Raw genomic sequence first — 21,746 nt, 5'->3', positions numbered from 1 at the left:
TGCTTTCCAGGAAAAACTAAGAAGCAGGCCGCTGTGAGCTGTCCAGCATATGACAGGATCCTGTGGTACGTGAGCAAACCAAAAAATACATTTCAAAACGATCGGAAGTGTATTCTTTCCCATAATAATTTCTTCCCAGTGTGGCCTAAGACACGGTTATCAATAGGCCCGCATATTCGTTTCTCTCTGTAAGAAGTAAAAGAACAAAAGCAGATAAACTTGGGTTTCACATTTAATGTTCACCTTATTTGGAAATGAGTCAGAGGTTCACTGTGCAGCCATCATTTCATTGAACTTAGCATGAACTTTGACCTTATTTATGTTTGTTTAAATCGCTCTTTTTAAAAAGATTTTACTTTTACTTATTTTTAAATTTTATTTATTAGAGAGAGAGAGCTAGAGACAGAGAGCAGGAGGGGGAGGGGAGAGAGAAGCAGACTCCTGCTGGGCAGGGAGCGCTATCCCAGGACCCCAGGATCATGACCTGAGCTAAAGGCAGATGCTTAACCAACTGAGCCACCCAGGCGCCCCAAGATTTTATTTTTGAGTAATCTCTACACCCAATATGGGGCTCAAACTCACAACCACGAGAAAGAGTTGTACCTTCAAACACCTAAGCCAGCCAGGCCCCCCCCAATTACTTCTTTCTAATAACAATGATGTTAGATTCGACATCAAATAGTTAACTATTTTCTTAGTTATCTTTTTGTTAACAAATTTGAAGACATGCTTGCTTTTATTAAACCAACGAATTTAAATTAATTTTTATTTATCAAAGATTATCACAGATCATATGAACTTGAAAAAAGTATTTGGGTTCCTTTTTTTTTAAGATTTTTATTTATTTATTTGTCAGAGAGAGAGAGAGAGAGAGAGAGAGAGAGGGAGCACAGGCAGAGGGAGAAGCAGGCTCCCTGCCAAGCGAGGAGCCCGATGCGGGACTCGATCCCAGGACCCTGAGATCATGACCTGAGCCGAAGGCAGAGGCTTAACCAACTGAGCCACCCAGGCATCCCTTTGGGTTCCTTTCTGAGAGTATAGTTGATCTATATAAACAAATTTCCTTAAGCCAATTAAAATAGACCTCTTTAAAAATTCATTAATACCATCCAGAGGTGGAAAAACATCTATAATATACACACAGACATGCAGACAACACGGACATACAAAAGACACAGAGCTATTACAGCTTTTGTTTTAAAAAGTTTAGCCATGTGTCAGTTACAAAAACTCAAAAAAATAGTTAGATCCAAACTGTGTTTCTGGCAGATACACTAAGTTAAGGTTACATGCTCAGATGACCAGTTTTGTGTCTGTGTGTGTGTGTGTGTGTGTGTGTGTGTGTGTGTTTAAGATTATTTATTGATTGATTGATTTGACAGAGACCCAGTGAGAGAGGAACACAAGCAGGAGGAGTAAGAGAGGGAGAAGCAGGCTTCCCGCTGAGCAGGGAGCATGATGCAGGGCTGGATCCCAGGACCCTGGGTTCATGACCTGAGCCGAAGGCAGCCGCTTAATGACTGAGCCACCCAGGCGCCCCAGATGACCGAAGTTTCTACTAATGGTTTTTATCTGCATGCTGTCAAGATCCTTTCAGAACTGTTTTTTGAGGTCACTTCTTTTAGAGGCTTCCCCTCCTCTCTCTCGGGCGGGTCTCCCAGCTCGTGACCTGAGCCTTTCAGCCCCGGAATCCCGGGGTCCCCTCCCCGGCCAGCCTCTGCGATCCCGGCCGCTAAGGACGTTGCATCCGCCGGAGCGTCCTGTCTCCCGCTTCCCCGTACGCCAAGGTCGGCGTGAAGCTACACGTCGCACCGATCCGCCCTAGCGACGGGCCCAGTCAGCCCAGGCTGCGCAGCCGCTGCAGGGACCGGGGCGCAGCTCGGCGTGGGGCGGGGGCCCTGTGCGACCGGAACGCGAGATGCGGCTGCAGGGGGCCGGTCCGTCCCTCTCTCGGGCTTAAGGACGGGTCGGTGCCCACGGGAAACGGTGGTGCCCCAGGTTCTCACAACTTAACTGCAAAGCCCCGAGAGAACACTTCCTAGTCACCCTAGATGATTCTGCTCATAAAAATCGTCAGGAAAGAAGATGCCAAGCCAAAGCCAGCGTTAGTGTTAATCTTCTGCAGGTTAAAAAAAAAAAAAAAAAATCTTCTGCAGGTCAGTCCCAATTTCTCGTCCATATAAATTCCCTTCTTATCCTGCTTCCTGTAGAGATAGAAAGCTAGCCATTACCAGCCTTCTGTAGAACATCCTCCAAATACTTGGGTAGCAAACTATGAGTTTCTGCCTTCACAGATTTCTACTTTGTATCCCTTTGAATCCCTGACATTCTCCTTCCTATCTGTGACAGGGACCACTTTGGCTGCCTAGGCTCTGGGAGAGGAGCGCTACTGCCATCTAGTGGCGAAAGGCTGGAGGTGCGGCTCAATAGCCCCACAGGAAACCCTGGCTGGAAATTACTTATAAAGTATAATCTGATGTCAAAAATGTTCCGTTTGCCAGCCATTTTTAAGACTTCACCATTGTGGGGCGTCTGGGTGGCTCAGTGGGTTGAGCCTCTGCCTTCGGGGTCGTGATCTCAGGGTCCTGGGATCAAGCCCCGCACTCTCTGCTCAGCAGGGAACCTCCCCCCGCCCCCCCCCTCGCCTGCCTCTCTGCCTACTTGTGATCTCTGTGAAATGAATGAATGAAATCTTTAAAAAAAAAAAAAGTCCACCATTGTGTAACGTGCTGGAAACTCTGCTTCATTCTGAGTCTCTTAAATGTGGTCGTTCTGGCTGGTGGGAAGCATTGCGTGCATATCCTCACATATTATTTTGGAATGGATGTGAAGGAAACTTCAGGAGGTTGTTCTGTCTGAGGAGGAGACCCTGGAGGCTGGGACACAGAGATAGAAGGGAAGTTTTTCTTTTCTTTTCTTTTCTTTTTTAAGATTTTATCCATTCATTTGACAGAGAGCGAGAGCTCGTGAGAGAACACATGCAGGGGAAGGGGCACAGGGAGAGGGAGAAGCAGGCTCCCTGTTGAGCAGGGAGCCTGACGTGGGGCTCGAACCCAGGACCCCAGGACCCCGCCATCACGACCCAGCCGAAGGCAGATGCCCAGCAGACTGAGCCACCCAGGCGCCGTGAAGGGAAATTTTCATAGACACGGAAACACATTAGTTACATGGTTTAAAAAAAAAAAAAAAGCAGTTTTCAAGCCTCCTTATATTAATGACATGAGTGTCCAGTGGCTGGCACGCTGGTCTGAAGATGTCACCTGATTGCCGCAGCAGCCTGCTGGCAGGGTAATAAGGCAAGCGCCCTGCGTCTTTCTACAGAGCACGTTCCAGGTTATACCCAAATCATGCGCCCGCATTCGCCTCGAGTTCCTGAAGGGAGAGAAGAGAGCTGGATTTATCCACCGGGCTTTGCACGGCCGGTGTTGAGGACTGTCTCTGGGATGCAATGTTATCCCAGAACCACAACTGTCTCTGAATATCCTCAGCCAAAGACTAGCACCTTTTGTCAAGCACCATCTGGAGGGACTACATGACCGTATTGCAATTGCCTGTGCTATTTTGCCAAGGGTCTGCAAGCCTTGATTTTCCGTTCTGTAAAGTGGGCAGCAGGAGCAGACAGTAATAATAGTAGCCGCCATCTGAGGGCATTGTGACACTTAAGTTAGGGATCTGGAATGCGAAAGCAGTGCCTTGCAAAGCCTCGTTGGAACCGGAGACACAAAGAAAACTATTTGCCGATAAATGCTCATCAAACGAGCCTTCAATATTTTGAGTCCCGGAGAAAGGCTGCACAGAAAGTGTTCAATCAAACACACACACCCACGGCTATCTCTAAAGCCCACGTGGCCGGATTTCTTCTCACACCTTTGTTAATCCAGATAGACCCACCCGGTGGGGCCAAGCAGGGCGCATGACCTCTCGCTTCCCCTGCCACGGTAATGCGGGGGCATTGAACGACAGCCTGTTTTCACTTTTTAATTATGAGATTTTGCTCCTTGTGTTTTTTGCATTACTTTTGATTTTTATACATATTATCTTGATCGTCGATTTTTTTTTCTTGGTGCCCACTTAAATTTTGCACCCGAGTCAAGTCCCTTCCTCACCTCCGAATTCCAGCCCTGAGTGACTGGCAAATTATTCTGTAAATGGTGGGTCTGAGAAACCTGGAGCTGAGGACCCTGTTTCATCCTGTCTCTCTGTCCTGAGCTACAGTGCATCCGAACACCTTCTCCGAATGAATGAATGAATGTGTCCCTTCACACCTAGCTCAGTGCTACACACATGGTCAGTGTCATCAGAGATGAGAAGGACGGGCGCCTGGGTGGCTCAGTGAGTGAAGCATCTGCCTTCCGCTCAGGTCTTGACCTCGGAGTCCTGGGATCGAGCCCCGCATCGGGCTTTGTGCTCAGCGGGGAGCCTGCTCCCCCACCCCACCGTCTGCTTGTGATCTCTGTCAAATAAATAAATAAATAAAATCTTTTTAAAAATTAAAAACAAACAAACAAAAACCAGATGAGAGGGAAAAGTGACCAGTGTAGACTCTAAGTAGATGCCCTCCAGCCTCTCCCTGGCATTCCGAGCAGCGGTCGTAGCTCCCGGCGGGCATCTGAAAGCTGCAAATGTGGACCCTACTCCCCTGACATCTATCGAAAGGGATAACCTCGAACGACGTGACAAACCGCCGCCGTGAAAGCTCTCTGCGCTCTTGCCCTAGAGCTGTTGTCTAGGCAGTTGTCATTCTGGGAAGCCTGAGAGTAGGTCCCGTGCAGCTAAGAGAATCCTCGCTCCGCCCTGAGAAATCACTCCAGTGGAGACCGTGTAGCTGGCAGGGTGGGTTTTTTTCTTTTTTGGTGCCAGGAACCTTAGATGGTGCTCGGACAGTTTGGTAGGACTGTCCCCTCAAACTGGTGTATACACAGCGGCGTGCAGGCCAGGGTTCAGGAAGGCAGCCCCACGCCGGGGAGATGGGCGGTGCGGCGCCCTGATTTGCAGCGCAGTCCACGCGAATCCAATTCGCAATCCTGCGAATTCCAAGGCCAAAGTCCTCCCGCCACAGCCAGCTTGCAGCCACCGAGGGTACGCCCAGAGTGTGAGTCAGTGTCTACACCGTTCCTGCATGGGTGATACGAGCAAGCTGTTTTATTGCGTGCGCCCGGGCAAGGGACAGCTTTTCTCACCCAGGACCGGGTCTTCGAGAAAAACTGTTCCTCTTCCGAGGGCTTTAGATCGGGTAGATGATTTTCGTCAGTTGGGCTGCTTCAGTATGGGAGCCAGGAGCCACGAGGTGCTGTTTACTTTTATATTAAAGTCATAAAATTTTAAAAGTCAGGGGCGCCTGGGTGGCTCAGTGGGTTAAGCGTCTGCCTTCAGCTCAGGTCATGATCTCAGAGTCCTGGGATCGAGTCCCCCATTGGCTCCGTGCTCAGCGGGGAGCCTGCTTTCCCTCCGCCTGCCTCTCTCCCTGCTTGCGCGCGTACTCTCTCTCTGTCAAATAAATAAATAAAATCTTAAAAATAAATACATAAATAAATCCTTCCCCCCAAAATGTCAAAGGTCAGGTCCTCAGTCACGCTAGCCCCTTGTCAAGTGCCCAATAGCCACAAGTGCTAATGGATACAGCGTTTTAGCGCAGATAGAGCACAATTTCACCACCACCGATCGTTCTATTAGATCGTGCTGTAAAGCATTTCTTTTAAACTAATTCTGTTTCAACAAGGCAATTTACGTTTATTGCCCAGGGCATTCAGCCTGCAATTGCAGGGTGGGTAAAGCAATCTGGCCAGAGTGTCTGTGGGAAGGACGGAAAAGCGCGGCTTCCAGAAGGCTCGGTGCCTCCCGCCACAGGTCCGGGGCAAGCAGGTCCCAAATGCTGCAGGATGGGCAGCCTCTGCCGTCGGACTTCACTCGGGGCCTGCAAATCTTGTTCCAGAGTGAGAGGACAGTGTCTGGTCACTTGCTTCAAAGCAGAAATCTCGGTGCCTGACCTGGGCATGCACCTGAGAACAGAGGAACAGGGTCTTCGAGACGAGCGCTTCTGTAGTCAGTTGAGTAACGAACGACCCTCCCGAGGATGTTCATTCACTCCCTGATTCCAAGGGTCACCGCGCGCGGCACAAGGGACTTGGCAGCTGTGATTAGGTTCCTGAGATGGGAGGTGGCCCTGGTTGGTGGGGGGAGGGGCCCAAGGTCATCCCAAGAGGGAGGCCTGAAGGGTCGAAGTCAGAGACATGGAGCTGTAGGCCTTGAACATGGAGGGAGAGGCCAGGAGCCAAGAAACACAAGTGACCCGGAGACGCTAGGAGAGACACGGAAACAGATTCTCCCCTCGAGCCTCGAGAAGGATCGCAGCCTTTAGACTCCTGACCTCCAGCTAGAAATGTATGAGAATAAATCTGTGTTGTTTTAGCCACTAAGTTTTTGGACGTTTGTTACAGTGGCAATAGGTACCTAATAGAGCCGTGACTTGCTGAGTCACCCAGTTCATCCTGATCGAACACACCCAGGGTGCGCAGCACCCAGGAAGCAATGCTTCGGACTGACCCGGTGCCTCTGAGCTCAGAGTTTCCGGTCTCTGGGGAGAGAGCCATGAAATGAGCCTTTCCAATCGACAGTAGGCAGCACTCTAACGAGAGAAGGCCCAGGTGATGGGGAAACACAGTGTTAGGGGCCAAACTGCGTCCCCTCCCAAACTGATATGCTGACGCCCAGCCTTAGGGTCTTAGAATGTGAGTGCATTTGGAGATAGGGTCTTTAAAGAGGTGATGTACATTGAAATGAGCTCATTAGGTTGAGCCCTAACCCCATGACTGGTGTCCTTACAAGACGAGGAAGAAATACCAGGGCTTAGGGCACCAAGGGATGGCCATGGGAGGAGGCGGAAAAAGGACAGGCGGCCATCTGTAAGCCAAGGAGAGAGGCTTCCGAAGAACCCAACCCTTCTGGCACCTTGATCTTGGACTTCTAGTCTCCAGAACCGTGAGGAAATTAATTTCTGTTATTTAAGCCCTCTGGTTCATGGCATTTTGTTACGGCAGCCTGAGCAGACCAATACATAAAGTGGAAGGACCAGGAACGCCTGGGTGGCTCAGTCGGTTGAGCGTCTGCCCTTGGCTCAGGTCATGATCCCGGGTTCTGGGATGGAGCCCTGCGTTGGCGCAGGGAGAGGGGGGATGGTCTCTGCTCAAGGGGGGGCCTGCTTCTCCCTCTCCCTCTGCCTACCACTCTGACCTCTTGTGCTCTCTGTTAAATAAATAAATAAAATCTTTTTTCTTTTAATTTAAAAACTTGATAATAATAGGCCACAAAGAAAACCTCCGTAAATTCCAAAGAATAAAAACAACACAAAGAGGATTTTCTGACTATTTTGGCATGAAAGTAGACATGAATAAAAATCCATCAAGACCCTTGTATCTGGAAAAAATGCAAAAGATGTGTTAACACCTTTTGGGTCAAAGAGTCAAAGCGAAATTATAGAATTTCTTAGGAAAAATGATAATGAAAACTCAACAGATTAGTTCACAAAGAAAATATATAGCACTAAATTGGTTTAGCATTATAAAACTTCATATAAACACACCCAACTCAAACAACTACCCAAATAAGGCAACTAAGGATTCATAAAAACCAAAGCAGTATTTCATAAGACAGAAAAACAATGGAACAAATAAAATCAAATGCTGGTTCTATTTGTTTATTTTTTGAATCAACTCTACGTCCAACGTGGGACTCGAACACATGACCTGGGAGATCAAGGGTTGCACACTCCACTGACTAAGCCAGCCAGAATCCAAGCTGGTTCTCTTAAAAAAAAAAAAAAAAGTTCAAAAATAATTCAATGACCTGACCAAATTAAAACAAGGGTGAAAACACATATAGAAAGTAGGAAATGGGGGCGCCTGGGTGGCTCAGTGGGTTAAGCCTCTGCCTTCGGCTCAGGTCATGATCTCAGGGTCCTGGGATCGAGCCCCGCATCGGGCTCTCTGCTCTGCAGGGATCCTGCTTCCTCCTCTCTCGCTGCCTGCCTCTCTGCCTGCTTGTGATCTCTCTCTCTCTCTCAAATAAATAAATAAAATATTAAAAAAAAAAAGAAACCATATTAAAAATCTTTAAAAAAAAACAAACACTGTAAGCCACCTGATAGATAAACGTACGATTCTCACCACCTGTTCCCTGTCCTCCCTCCCCCGAAAAGAAGGAAATGAACGGGAGTATATTTTTATATATTTAAGCCCATGTCATTACATTTTTCTTTTAAAAAATCACACATTTCCATTCTGTTCTTAAGGCAGGTTTAATTTTACGGAAGGACTTTCGAACGCTACAGATGGCACCGTGAGGGAAGAGTGGCAAAACAGAGATGGAGACTGATTCTAGCGCGTTCATTCCCAGGACAGGTCACCTCAGCAGTGGCAACTGAGTGATGGCATGACGTGAAGACCGAACTCCCTTCTACTCGGTGCACGGTTTCTAAAGAATCCTGGTGGCGGACTTGGGATTGTCTCTGGGCCAGAAGCGCTGGTCAAACACGGCAGCTTTCGTATCCCAAGGCACGGTTATGGGCAAGTTCAAGCAGAAGATGGAAACAGCCCTTCCGACAACAGGACTTCACTTTCCCGATGTGGGGAGGGGGGGGGCGTCTTCACTAGAAAGACGCTGCAAAACCAGGTCAGGAGAGAGAAGCCAATCATGGGACCTCCTGTGGGAGGTCCTCACAGAGCCGGGCCAGAGCAGCACAGAGCCCCCTACCCTCCACCTCCCCCGTCTGGCTGGCCTTTCCCTCCCGCTCACTCTGGTCCCATTCAGGTGCAGAGGGAGAAGTCGTGGCAAATCCAAGCGCTCCTTGGACTGACAGAGGAGGAAGGACTGTATTTGAGTCTAGGGGGGCGAAGAGCTTTTAACACACACACATGCACGCACGCACACATGCACACACCCAACTAAACCCTGGGGTGTGGGGGGGAAGCGCCCCAAACAGAAGCCTGGATCCACTGGGCAGTGAGGTCAACTGAAACCGCCGCGCTGAGGGCCTTCCGGCGTGACCGCTACTGCTAGGGGCAGGCAGAAAAGTTGCCTCGAGCCCCCATCCCGGGTGGGGAGCGCTCCACGTGGCAGGTGCTGAGAAACAGCCGCCGGGCAACGCAGCCCGGGGACTCCTCTGCAGCCCGGGAGCAGGGCCCCCGAGACGGGCATGACTCGCCCTCCACACGCGCAAGTTGGTGGCAGACAGTTCTTCGTTGGAGTTCAAGGTGTCCTGAGCTGGGGCCACAGGGAAGGCCTGCCATTGTGATCACCTGCTTGGCAATGCGGTCTGCTGGGGGAGGGGCGGGGCAGGTCTGGCAGGGACTGAGGTTCGGCGCATCTGTCCCCCCCCCCCCCCCCCCCGCCGTGGGCGCGGGGCAATCAGCCAACAGAGGCAGCGCGACTGGCGGCGGGAAGGGGAGCAAGGGCCGTGCTGCGAAAGCACAGCGTCCTCGGTCCCCGCGCCAGTGACAGGCCCTACCGTCCGTCAGAGGTCTCACGTCCACGAAATGCTTCTACAAAATGCATTTTAGCGATGGAAAGAGGCGGGCAGGTTATGCAAGGGGCTGGTTACAGACTAATGAGGAGAGAGCGAGACACCAATTCAAGGTGCGAGTTTCCCAGGGACGGGGAGAAAGATCGAGAAAGAGTTCTGTCTTCTTTGCGGTTCGTGTGACCCACCTTGTTTGCGTGTCTGAGGCCTCGGAAAGGAGAGCGCAGTGCTTATATAATAAATAGGCATTCGGCAAAACATTCAGATCATTTGACGTTTTAAAAGAATATCGGTATATTTTTATTACATAAAAATTTTTTTTGCTCATGAACTACTTTCTAAGATTTCTTAAGAAATACTGGACAGACTCCAGTATCGGGGGTTGGGGGGCGGATTTTGATTTAAATCAAATACTCTCCCGTAAGTGACTCCCTGGGCAATGTCGCTGCCCGCATGTGCTCGCTTCCTTCTCCTAGCTCTCGTGGCTTCCCATCGTGACAGAGCCGTAGTGTGGGAGCTCCACGTGGCCTCGTCCCTCAGGATCATCGGATGGGGCAGGCTCCAAGGGGGGCTGCTGGCGGTCTGCCGAGGGCGGGAGGTGCAGACGGCCACCCTGGACGGGCAGGCCGGAGGCCAGGCTGCGAGGGGCCGGGAGCCTGCCCCAGACTCACGTCGAGCGAGCGCACAAAGATGTAGACGACAGGAGAGGCGGCCGGTGTGCCGTCCGCAGGGGGGATAGCTCGGCTCGCACGGCCTGGGGGCCGCCCGTAGGGCCGCAGCGCGCGCGACCCTGAGTGAAGGCAGAGTGCGGAGCGTGCGAGATACACCGTAGGTACACGCGGGAAACGGAGACAAGTGACGCGCTCAGCACAGAGTGTTTGCGGTTTGGGTGGCAGAAACAGAACTGGCCCCAAAGCTCCATTGTAACCGCATGACAAATACTGAAGCACAAAAGTTTAGTCTTAACGTCAGTATTTTCCTTCAAGGAAAAAAAAGTATTATAAATAAATTACAATACAGTGAATTTGCCTGAACTCACTTTGTTTCTGTCTTCCAGCCTTTAAGTCAAATAAAACAGCGTAAAAACTGTACATTCTTAACATGACAGCTGTTCTTTTACAAAATAACCTGTTTTCAGAGATGTCAGTTTCACAACAAGGAAAAACCAAGCCCTGTTGCCGTCACTATTATAAAATATATACGTATAGATATATGTGTGTGTTTTTTTTTTACAAAGTGTGTATATTAATAGCTTTGCACAAATATTTTAAGGACAAAGTCAGCTAGTCTAAGAACTTCATGAAAATAAAACAGGCGGATAAATACTTCATGTGTACAAAGCATTATGTCAAACGTCGTCGGCAGGCAGAGGAGGCACATTAATCCTTGGTCTTGTAAAAAATGCTATCTTCTCCCTGGGACGGGAAAGGGTTACAGGTTAGGAGTGGACGCAAATGCAACAAAAGCTCTCAGATCCATGACAGCTTTTCTCACTCATACAAGAAAACTGAACTTCCGTTCCTCACAACACATCCGTCTCTATACGGATTCTCTAAATTTTAATACGAGTTATGAAGCCCCACATTATCCTAAGGCAGAGCGGCCAAGCACAAAGGATCACATAGCATAGGACCCGGCTTACACTGAGCGTCCAGAACCGGCAAAGCCTGGGGGGGAGGGGCAGGGGTTGTGGGGCCGGGGAGGAGACAGGGAGGGGCTGCTTTATGGGGACAGGGTTTCCTTCTGGGGCGAAGGAAATGTTCTGGAACTGGACAGAGGGGATGGGTGCACATCGCTGTGACTGCACTAAAAGGCATGGAGCCACTCACTTTATTATTATTTTTTTTAATATTTTATTTATTTGACAGAGAGAAATCACAAGTAGGCAGAGAGACAGGCAGGGAGAGAGGAGGAAGCAGGTTCCCTGCAGAGCAGAGAGCCTGATGCGGGGCTCGATCCCAGGACCCTGGGATCATGACCTGAGCCGAAGGCAGAGGCTTTAACCCACTGAGCCACCCAGGCGCCCCGGAGCCGCTCACTTTAAAACGCTGACTTGTAACGCTATGTAACTTTTGCCTTGATTTTTTATAAAGTCATACACAAAAGAATATAGATGTCACCGTAACTCTCCTCATACGAGAAACAAAAACAGGGAAAACTACCATACACTATTCAAATTTAAGACAGTGATTGTTCTGGTGTGGGAAATTGGGGGGGGGGGGGCGGAATAATGTTCGATTCTTGCCATGTGGGGTTGTGACATCTTACCACCGTCTTGTACACACAAAATGCATGCTTTCCTAAATGTCTGTTGTGCTTCTGTTAAAGCTAAGCAAAAAGGCAAAGCTGACACGTGTGTGTATAAATCTATGTGTGTGAAACCACTGTGCTGCTCACGATAACAAATATTTGGAAAGAAGTTTACAAAATAAAGTAGTTATGGGACGCCTGGGTGGCTCAGTGGGTTAGAGCCCCTGCCTTCGGCTCAGGTCATGATCTCAGGGTCCCCGGATCAAGCCCCGCATCGGGCTCTCTGCTCAGCAGGGAGCCTGCTTCCTCCTCTCTCTCTCTGCCTGCCTCTCTGCCTACTTGTGATTTCTCTCTGTCAAATAAATAAATAAATAAAACCTTAAAAAACAAAACAAAACAGAGTAGTTAGGCAAATTACATCTTAGGTGAAACATTACAGCCAAAAAAGAGAACAGATTCTGTGGCAATGCAGGACATTTGTATTTAGAAAAGACAAAAGCTAAACGCCCACTTGAACCCACAACGACGGTGGCGGCATGAACCAAACTAGTAGCTAGACAAAAGGATCAAAAGGCAAAATGCCAATAGCAGTGGGGACTTTGGTTTTATTCTTGACTGCCTGTGGGGTTTATTTCTTAATATTTACTTTACTTTTTTAATTTTTTTTTTTTTTTTTTTGGGGTGGCTCAGTGGGTTAAAGCCTCTGCCTTCGGCTCGGGTCATGATCTCAGGGTCCTGGGATCGAGCCCCACGTCGGGCTCTCTGCTCCGCAGGGAGCCTGCTTCCTCCTCTCTCTCTGCCTGCCTCTCTGCCTAGTTGTGATTTCTCTCTGTCGAATAAATAAAATATTTAAAAAAAAAAAAAATATTTACTTTACTTTTTATAGTGACAGCGGCAGGACAGTAAGACGCAAGCAAGGAGGCGGGTCGCGGCCCTCCCTACCTGAAGGTCTGCACCTGGACCGGCTCGTGGTGGTTCTGGCCGCGCAGCTGGCACACCCCCCTGGAGGCCTTCTTCAGCATCTTCTCAGCTGCCTGTTCTTGGTGGAAGTCAAGTTTGGTCTGTCTTGTCTGGAATGGCAACAGTGGATGAACGAGATATTTTTACTTCTAGTTTTGAGGAAGAAGGAATAAAGCCACTCCCGGCTCCGGGCTCCCAGAGGGGCGAAAGGGGGCCCCATCCACACACACCCCGGCAACGGCGGATCGTCACAGGCGCTCCCGGGGTCCTTGGGGTCGTGCCTGGCAGACACCGGACCCAGAACATTCCACTGACAAAGCAGAGGGTGGTGATGCCAGCAGGAGGGTCTGGGGATCCTGCCCTCCAGCAGCCGCCCACCCGAGGGAACCCCCAGCTGCCTGGCCCACGGAGGGAGAAACGCAGTCCCTTCAGAGGAGCCCTGGAAGTGTTCAAAGCACAGCTTCATCACCGTGACCAGGCAGGCCCAGGATGCCGGAGCGACTCCGTAGCGGGGCCCGCCAGGTGGGGCCCGAGCCTCTTACCTGCCTCTCGGCTTCCCTCAGCAGGCTCCGGAACCGCTCGTCCCGCAGCACCCAGTGTGGGAGGTCGGTCTGGCCTCGGAGCTGCGCGTCTTCTAACCGCTGCCTCAGTTCCCGCAGGGAGCAGATCTCCTCGTTCAGCTGCCTCTGGCGCGTTCTGGAGGCCTGGAGATCCAGCTCCAGGTCCAGGGAGGTGCGGGCCATGAGCTCGGCCAGGGAGGACCTGCAGGGCTGGGGGACAGCAGCTGTGAGCTGTGAGCACTCGCGCTGAGCTGGCCCTGGGGTGGGGGGTGGTGCAGCCAGCGGGCTCCGCAACGGCGAGGTCCTTCCATGATGAGTGGGGACAGTGTTTCTCCCTGACATGGTGGCCGATGGCAGACAGAGATTTGGGCGAGATTAATTTAAGTCTCTAGTGCAGTATCAAGTTAGTGATGCCAACGGCCTGCTTTAATGGCGACCTGTGCATTTGCAAAAAGTGTGGAGAAAGAGATCCTCTCATACGGAGCTGGTGGCAAAAATGGGTCTGGTCTTAAAAAGCATAAGTAATAAAACATGGGTACAGGGCGCCTGGGTGGTTCAGTTGGTTGAGCGGCTGCCTTCGGCTCAGGTCATGACCCTGGAGTCCCGGGATCGAGTCCCACATTGGGTTCCCAGCTCCACGGGCAGTCTGCTTCTCCCTCTGACCTTCTCCCCTCTCATGCTCTCTCTCACTGTCTCTCTCTCAAATAAATAAATAAAATCTTTAAAAAAATGGGTACAATCTTTCTCAAGTTCTACTTGCCAATACACATCAAGCGACAAAATGTGCATTTTCTTTGGTTCTGAAATTTCATTTTGATTTGCATTTGAAAGGCACAACTCATAACATGCAGAAGTGATCCAATTAAAGTTTAGGATAGAGAAAACCTAAATACATAACAAGAGGAAACAGATTAAGTAAATTATAAGGCCAGCAGAAAATACAGCCACACTGTAAAAAGTCAAAAAAATATATTGGAAAATCTTAAATGATCCATGGCATAAAGGGGGAAAAGCATGTCATAAACCATCTGGGTGCCTTTGTTTAAAAGATTACACGTACCCACATGCAAGCTGTCAAATCTTTCCTTCCCATATAAGCCTCAAGTAAGCAAAACCTGCCACGTTTAAGAAAAGTCCTAAGACAAGAGAAGAATTTTGCGTGTGCTGCCGAGAACAGCACTTCGCACCCAATGGGAAATGACCCCAGGAAAGGCAGTTAACCCACACCAGCGCTGTTCAGTGGGCTGGATAACTGTAGGCTTTTTACATGCACGTAACACTATTCCGCACACATACAGAATTGGAACGCAAACTCATGATCTGACTTAAGAAACCAAGTTCACTTAAAAAGCCCTGCTCAGGGGGTGCCTGGGTGGCTCAGTGGGTTAAAGCCTCTGCCTTTGGCTCAGGTCATGATCCTGGGGTCCTGGGATGGAGCCCCACATTGGGCTCTCTGCTCAGCAGGGAGCCTGCTTCCTCCTCTCTCTCTGCCTACTCTGTCAAATAAATAAAATCTTAAAAAAAAAAAAAAAAAAAGCCCTGCTCAGTTCCTAGTAGAGCTCAGGGGTTCTCAAGCAGGGGTGACTTGGCCCGCCAGGGGGTGCTGGGCAGTGTCGGGAGACATGTTTGGTTGTCACAAGTCCGGGTGGGGAGCACAGGGCAGCCCCCCACAACCGTGACCCGGTCCGAAGTGTCAACAGCGCTGCTGCTGAGAAACACTTCTGTGGCTGAATTATGTCTTTTCTTCTCATTCCCAGTCGGCAACTGCTCTAAATATAGGCACCACAAGGAAATCTGGATTTATTATTATTTCTTTGAAAGAATCTTAGCCTACAAAAGACAAAGAACCGCTTGCTTACAAACAAAAAGCAACAAAACTCTGTAAACTGATGCCGTGTGGAGAAAACACTCGGCGGATAAAGTAAATGGAAACAACAGGCCCATGTAGAAGACCGCCCTATGCTGAAAAACACAAATTTCTCAACTGTACGTAACCTCTTGTTGAAAAAGAAAAGACAGTCTTTCCTATAGGTTGGTTGGCTGTTAATCTATTATATTTAAAGATGTAAAGATCATGAATTATCTTAGATCATGATGTTATCCTAGGAAATTAAGAAATATTGGTAACATTTTGACATTATATAGGCTCCTGAAAATCATACCTCAGGAAACAAGAAAATAAATGCCTTTTTACAAAATATATTCCTTTTAAATTAATGTTACCTAAACTCTTACCATCTAAGTTCTATAATACAACTCCCAGGGTAAGGGCAGTTTCCATTTGAGTTTACGTGGCATGTACCTGCTTATAGCGAAGGGTCCGTCTTTCCAAGGTATTTCGGACAAACGGGGACTTCCGGGGCAGCGTTGAACTGTCGCTGTCACTACGGTAAAGCTGTGCCAAAAAGAATGATGTTTAGAAACACTTTCTCAGAAATGCACTATTCATGCTTTCTGTGTATCCGAACTGCGTGATTCCCCCTTGCCTCATGGGGGCATGAAGGCACTGATAAGGTGGGCACTTGAACCCAGCCTTCTGGGCTCGGCGAGGATGAAATCTACTTCGAGTACCAAGTAAGATCAAAGACAAATCCGAACAAACCAAGTAAGCAAACCGACCCCGCACTGTCCCTCACGTGACATGTCACCCGAACCGTGGGAAGCTTCCAGGGGGGTGGCGTCAACAAGCCTCCCGCCCCGCCAGCACCAGCAGGGACTCTTGGGGCTCTGCAGCCCTCACAGAGCCAGCAGTGGCCTTGGTGCCTCTCACTTGCTCTCAGTCCTTCTAGTTTGCTCTATTCCTGGTTTTGCCAAGAGCTGGGGAAAAAATGACTTTCCAAAAAGAGACCCGTTGCTGGTAGTAGGACAAGCCAACACCACGAACAGCCACTCTGCCCGTCAAGGGGAAAGGTCTGCTTTTAAAGAGAACAAGAAATAACACCTTCTTCATGGGAGCCAAGACAGCCAGCGGCGGGTTCTTGCTTCCGGGTCCGTGTGCATCTGTGAGAAAGCCATGGCCCCTGGCTTCGTGGCTGCTCTCCCACGCCAGTGAAGCCCAGAGACCCAGGGAAGGCCGAGGCACGGCAGCGTCCGTGCCCCCTCACTTGATCGCGAGCAACAGAGAAAAACAACGAAGCCTCTAAAAGCATCAACTGCAAATGCTTGTACGCAGGGCACGGGAGCCAGCACAGGAGCTGGACACCCTCCTCTGGGGAAGGTCTCCTGCTCCGCCACACAGCAGACCCGGGCCCGCTCTGCGCTGGGTCGGCAACAGCCTCCGGTGAGGAAGGGACGCGAGGGCAGCCCTGGGTCTAGAGCCTCCAAGCAGGTGTCTGGTTGAGCACAAGCCCCCATGGAGCTACGGCCTGATGGGGCCACAGTGCCCAAGCCTGATGCGTGGGACCCAGGGCAGCCACGAGGGGACAACTTGAGGTGACAACTTGCTTCTGCTGGGACAAGCGAGGCAGGTCCTGCAAATGGCCCCGGGCAGCTTGGGCCTCGTGGCCCTGCCCCCTGCTGTTCCCCCACCCCTCCCCCACCTCCCTATGCCTCGAGGTAAAGGATTAACTTTCTCGAAGAAGGGTCTGGTCCTCACCCAGCTCCTGGGAAGTGACCGATAAGCCCCTGGAATGTCCTGTCTGAGAGTCTGTTTATCTGGGGATCTCGGGCCAGGCCAGTCTCTGCCAACAATGTGATTTATAGTGGGGGCCTTAGGCCATCAGCTTGACCTGTGGAGGGGCTGGAGAGGAAGGTCAGGCATGCAGGCAATCAGCGCTCTGTGACTGCGTCCCACAAAACCCGGCTGGCGACGCTCCATGCGGGTGGCCTCTCCCAGCAGGGACGGGTGACCAGAGCCGTCCGCACAATGCCGCTCAGAGAGACCCAGAAGCTTGCGGCAGGTCTCCCCTGAGAGCTGCCCAATGTGCCTCTTCCCTCTGCTGACCTTGGTCTAGATCCTTTCACCATAATAAACCACAACTGTGAATATAGCGGCTTGGCTGAGTTCTGCGGGTCCTAGTAAGTTACAGAAACTGAGTGTGGGCGAGGAGACCCCCGAACCATACTCCCAGTGTCTCGTCTCCCACACACGCCCGAGCCCGTTTCTCTCGCATGACTGAGACACAGCCAGCTCCCCGGCTGTCCCTGTCAAGGGAAGGCGCATTGCTTCAACGCCCCAGTTCAGAGGTGGGAAGGGTCAAAGTTCTCCTCGATCCAAACAGCCCCATCAGGCCCCTGAATCGTGACCATTTATCCTTCAAATTCCCTTCTCTTTCCTAATCCGTCCCGACACTGTCACTCCACCACGGCCAGCCAAGCTCCAACATGGGGTCCTATCTTCAAGGACCACAGTGGGTTCTCAACATCAGAACCCCAGGGTCCTCCCCAAGCCGCACCGGGAAGCACCATGAATCCCGGGGTGGGACCTGGGCACCAGCATTCTGGGAGGCCCCACCTCCACCCTCCACGGCACCGGCAGGACTTCACTGCAGGGCGCAGCCCCGGCTGAGAACCACCGTTGTCGCCTGCTGTCCCCTCGAGCTGAGAATTTACGTGCTGGGGGGTCCGAACCCAGCCTCTGTGTCCCAAGTCTTCGGCGCTGCTGTCCGCCCTGGGACCCGGCTGAGTGACACTTCAGGACTCCTGCCCGCTGGTGGCCTGATTTCCCAACCTCAACCCATTCAGGATACGCCCTGTTCCACCTGTTACCCTGCAGACCACTGTGGACACGGTTCGCCCGGCTTCCCGACGGTGAGCTGGGGCACACACGAAATGACAGTCCAGGGAGAAATGTATGAGACTCTTGAGGACACCCAGAGGGTAACAGGCATGGGCAAGGGGCGAGAAGGAGCGGCCACGCGGATCGCACAGCCCCCGCGCGCCGTGCTGGTCACCGGCACTCAGGGAACACACAGGTCTTTCAGGATGAACAGTAAAAAAGAGACATGACGGTGGGTGGGGGGAGAAAAAAGAAAACATCTCAGACAAGCGGCAAAGGAATTTCAACTTACTCTGCAAACGTACTGGCTTCGCGCTCCAGGGGAGAAGGTCTGCGAACGCACGATTGTGCTACTCCGAACGAAAGGCGACCCTCGGGCCCTGCGGCCGGGCCTCTCCTTCGGGAGACTTGCCACTTCGTCCGGGAAGACGTCTTCTGTGTTGGTTTCTTTATCGACCTAGAGAGTAGTTCGTTATTACCATGACTTGTTTAAGAACATGAGTGATAAGCCTCACACGAACACCCCTGGCCTTCTCCACTTAGAGATTTGTTTTTTTTTAAAAGATTATTTACTGATTATTTTGACAGAGAGAGACAGCGAGAGAGAACACAAGCAGGGGGAGTGGGAGAGGGAGAAGCAGGCTCCCCACTGAGCAGAGAGCGGGATGTGGGGCTCGATCCCGGGACTCTGGGATCATGGCCTGAGCCAAAGGCAGACGCTTTACTGACTGAGCCCCCCAGGCGCCCATGCGGATGCATGCTTTGACCACTTGTCACCAGCCTTCCATTTGGGTCACCATCATCGCGTGCCTAATCGGCACAGCAAGCTTCTGACCGGCCTCCCCGGCCCCACAACTCCTTCCCCGCTGCAGTCTCCACTCAACCCAGCAAGGAGGGAGAGCCTGGGGAAGCTGGTGAGAGGCAGCAGTTCCACTCCCAGACACTCAAGAGAGCTGAACACAGGTGTTCGAACAAACACTTGCACGCAAACAATCACAGCGGCATTGTTCACATAGCCAAAAGGTAAAAACAGCCCGAGCGTCCCTGTATGGATGGATGGATAACCAAAGAGCGGACCACCAATCAAGGAAATACTACTCAGCCACGGAGCAGAGGGAAGGTCCCAGAACAGACAAATTCCTAGGCAGAAAGCAGACTGGGGGTTGCCAGGGGTTGGGGGAGAGGGGCTAGCGAGCGACAGTCTCACAGGTGCAAGGCTTTACGTACGGATGATGGAAAGCTTTTGGAACTAGACAGAGCAGTGGCCGCCCATGTTGTGAACATGCTAAACACCTCTGAAGTGTTCAGTGTGAAGGAAGTTCCCTGCATCTTCTGTACATTTCATGCCAATTATAGAAAAAGAAAAATCATGGGGTGCCTGGGTGGCTCAGTCGGTTAGGCAGTGGACTCTTGATTTCAGCTCAGGCCGTGATCTCAGGGTCAGGAGATCCAGCCCTGTGCCGGGGTCTGCGCTCAATGCGGAGTCTGCTTGGGATTCTCTCTCCCTCTGCCCACCCCCGCTCCCCACCCCCTCACGTGCACACTCTCTCAAATTTAAAAAGGAAAAAAAGAAAGAAAGAAGAAAAAACCCACAGAAAACCTTAAGCCAGATCATGTCAACCTTGCGTTCAGAACCACCCACCACATTCCCGATCATCTCGGAGGAAAGGGAGAGTTTGGAGTGGGCCTGCATGACCTGGTCCTTTCGCTTCCCTCTGTGCTCGGCTCTGACGACCGCCCTGCCCCTCTGCCCCCCACTGGCGTCGCTGCTCTTCTGTCGTCAGCCCGCTGAACCCCCCACTCGTGGGCCTGCACTCGCAGCTCCCTGCCCGCGAGTGCTCTTCCCCGCCCCCCACAAGGCCCCGGAGTCTCCTGCCTTGAGGCTTCTGTTCAAAATCCGCATTCTCCTGTGAGGCTTCCACGACCTTTCATCCTTTTTTATTGTAGGAAACACGTAAAATACAGCTTAACCAGTTTTCAGTGTACAGTTCAGTAGTGTTAAATACATGTACGTGCTTGGGAAACAAGAGCTCTAGAAGTTCTTCATCTTCCCAAACGGCCTCTGCCCCCATTAAACAACTCCCCATCCTCCTGTCCCCTAGTGACCACCTTCATACTTCCTGTCCACATGAACCTGTAAGTGGAATCGTACTGTATTCTCCCTTCCATGGCTGGCTTATTTCCCTGAGCACAGTGTCTTTAAGGTCTGCCTGTGTATAGAATCTAAGAGGATTTCTTTCTTTTTGAAGACTGTATGATACTCCGCTGCATGGACAGACCACCTTTTCCTTATCCATTCATCCGACGATGGACACTGGGCTCCTTCTATCTCTAGGAACAAGGGTGTGCAAACATCTCTTGGAGACCCGGAGGTCAACTTTTTTGGATATATATCCCGAAGTGGGATTATTGGATCATACAGCAGTTCTAAGTTTTGGAGGAACCTCCATACTTTTATCTGTACAGGCTGCACCATTTTACAATCTCGATCTAAAATATAAATGCAGGGGCGCCTGGGTGGCTCAGTGGCTTAAGCCTCTGCCTTCAGCTCAGGTCATGATCCTAGGGTCCTGGGGTGGAGCCCCGCATCGGGCTCTCTGCTCAGCGGGGAGCCTTTCCTTTCCTTTCTCTCTTTTCCCCCTCCCTCTCCCTACCTCTCTGTCTGCTTATGATCTCCGTCTATCAAATAAATAAATAAAATCTTTTTAAAAATAAAGAGATAAATAAAATATAAAGGCAAATCTATTATTTGTTTGTGTGTTTGTTTGTTTTTAACAGAGAGACAGAGACAGCAAGAGAGGGAACACAGAAGGAGGAGAGTGAGAGGGAGAAGCAGACTCCCCACCAAGCAGAGAGCCCAATGCGGGGCTCGATCCTAGGACCCTGCAATCATGACCTGAGTGGAAGGCAGAGAATGACTGAGCCAGCCAGGCGCTCCGCAAATCTCTATCTCTAAAGGTAAATCCCTTCTAAAACAGGAAATCTTTCTAAAAAGGCAAACCCCACTTCCCTACTATCCTGCCCTCCAGCAGCCCTCATCTCAAGCACGGCTGCGTCTGCTGAGTGACGGTGTTGCCGCCCCCCACAACCAGGGCAGGATTTCCCATTCATTTCCTTCATGGCCGCATCTACACTGCCCAGCGCCCGCCCACGTGCACATGCAGAGAGAGAATGCAGTCAAGAACAAATAGCTGGGAGTTCCGGTGAAGGGCATATGGGTATTTGTTTCATTACTCAAGCAATTTGTAGGTTCGAAGTGTTTCAAAATTAAAATCGGGGCTGGGGGGTGGGGATGACGACCACACACCAAACTCGCCTCCCACAGCCCCCTGCCCCGTTCAAGCCCACACCTTTAAAGGTCTCAAAAGGCCGACCCCCCCAACCACCGGGAGGCTGGGCCACAGAACCGCGCGTCTAGAGCGGCCGCACGTGCACAGGTGGGAAGCTGACACCATGTCTCTCGGGACTTGTGCTTTGGGGTGACAGTGGGGGTCACGACGATGAAACGGTTCGAGGAGTTGAACGGTTGGGAGAAAACTTTCCCCAGAGCACGGAGGTGGCGTCTCCCAACCTCACGGGCTTCCTTAGACATCTGTCACGGCAAACGTGAAAGACATCCTCGCTGAAAACCTGGCCGTGGGCACAGCTAAGATCGGGTGAACAGAAGGGGCGATGGGGCCACGTCATAGTGCCTAATGTCACCAGGGGAGCAAAGAGAGGAGACGCGTCCAAGCGATGACACGAG

General features: G+C 51.0%; 1 protein-coding gene across 1 annotated transcript in view; it reads right to left on the bottom strand.

Annotated features, from left to right (window-relative positions):
- Positions 1 to 8,320: 8,320 nt before the first annotated feature.
- WWC3 (WWC family member 3) overlaps positions 8,321 to 21,746 on the bottom strand; it is a 111,765-nt gene continuing 98,339 nt past the window's right edge. The window contains 5 exon segments of the mRNA XM_045996117.1: positions 8,321 to 10,929; positions 12,707 to 12,834; positions 13,267 to 13,494; positions 15,587 to 15,679; positions 18,294 to 18,458. Of these exon segments, the coding sequence (XP_045852073.1) occupies positions 10,863 to 10,929; positions 12,707 to 12,834; positions 13,267 to 13,494; positions 15,587 to 15,679; positions 18,294 to 18,458 (681 nt within the window). The 3' untranslated portion in view covers positions 8,321 to 10,862.

This window comes from Meles meles, chromosome X (assembly GCF_922984935.1).
Source record: "Meles meles chromosome X, mMelMel3.1 paternal haplotype, whole genome shotgun sequence".
Lineage (NCBI taxonomy): Eukaryota > Metazoa > Chordata > Mammalia > Carnivora > Mustelidae > Meles > Meles meles.
The sequence above is the reverse complement of the archived record's forward strand: the minus strand, read 5'-3'. Positions and strand labels throughout refer to the sequence as shown.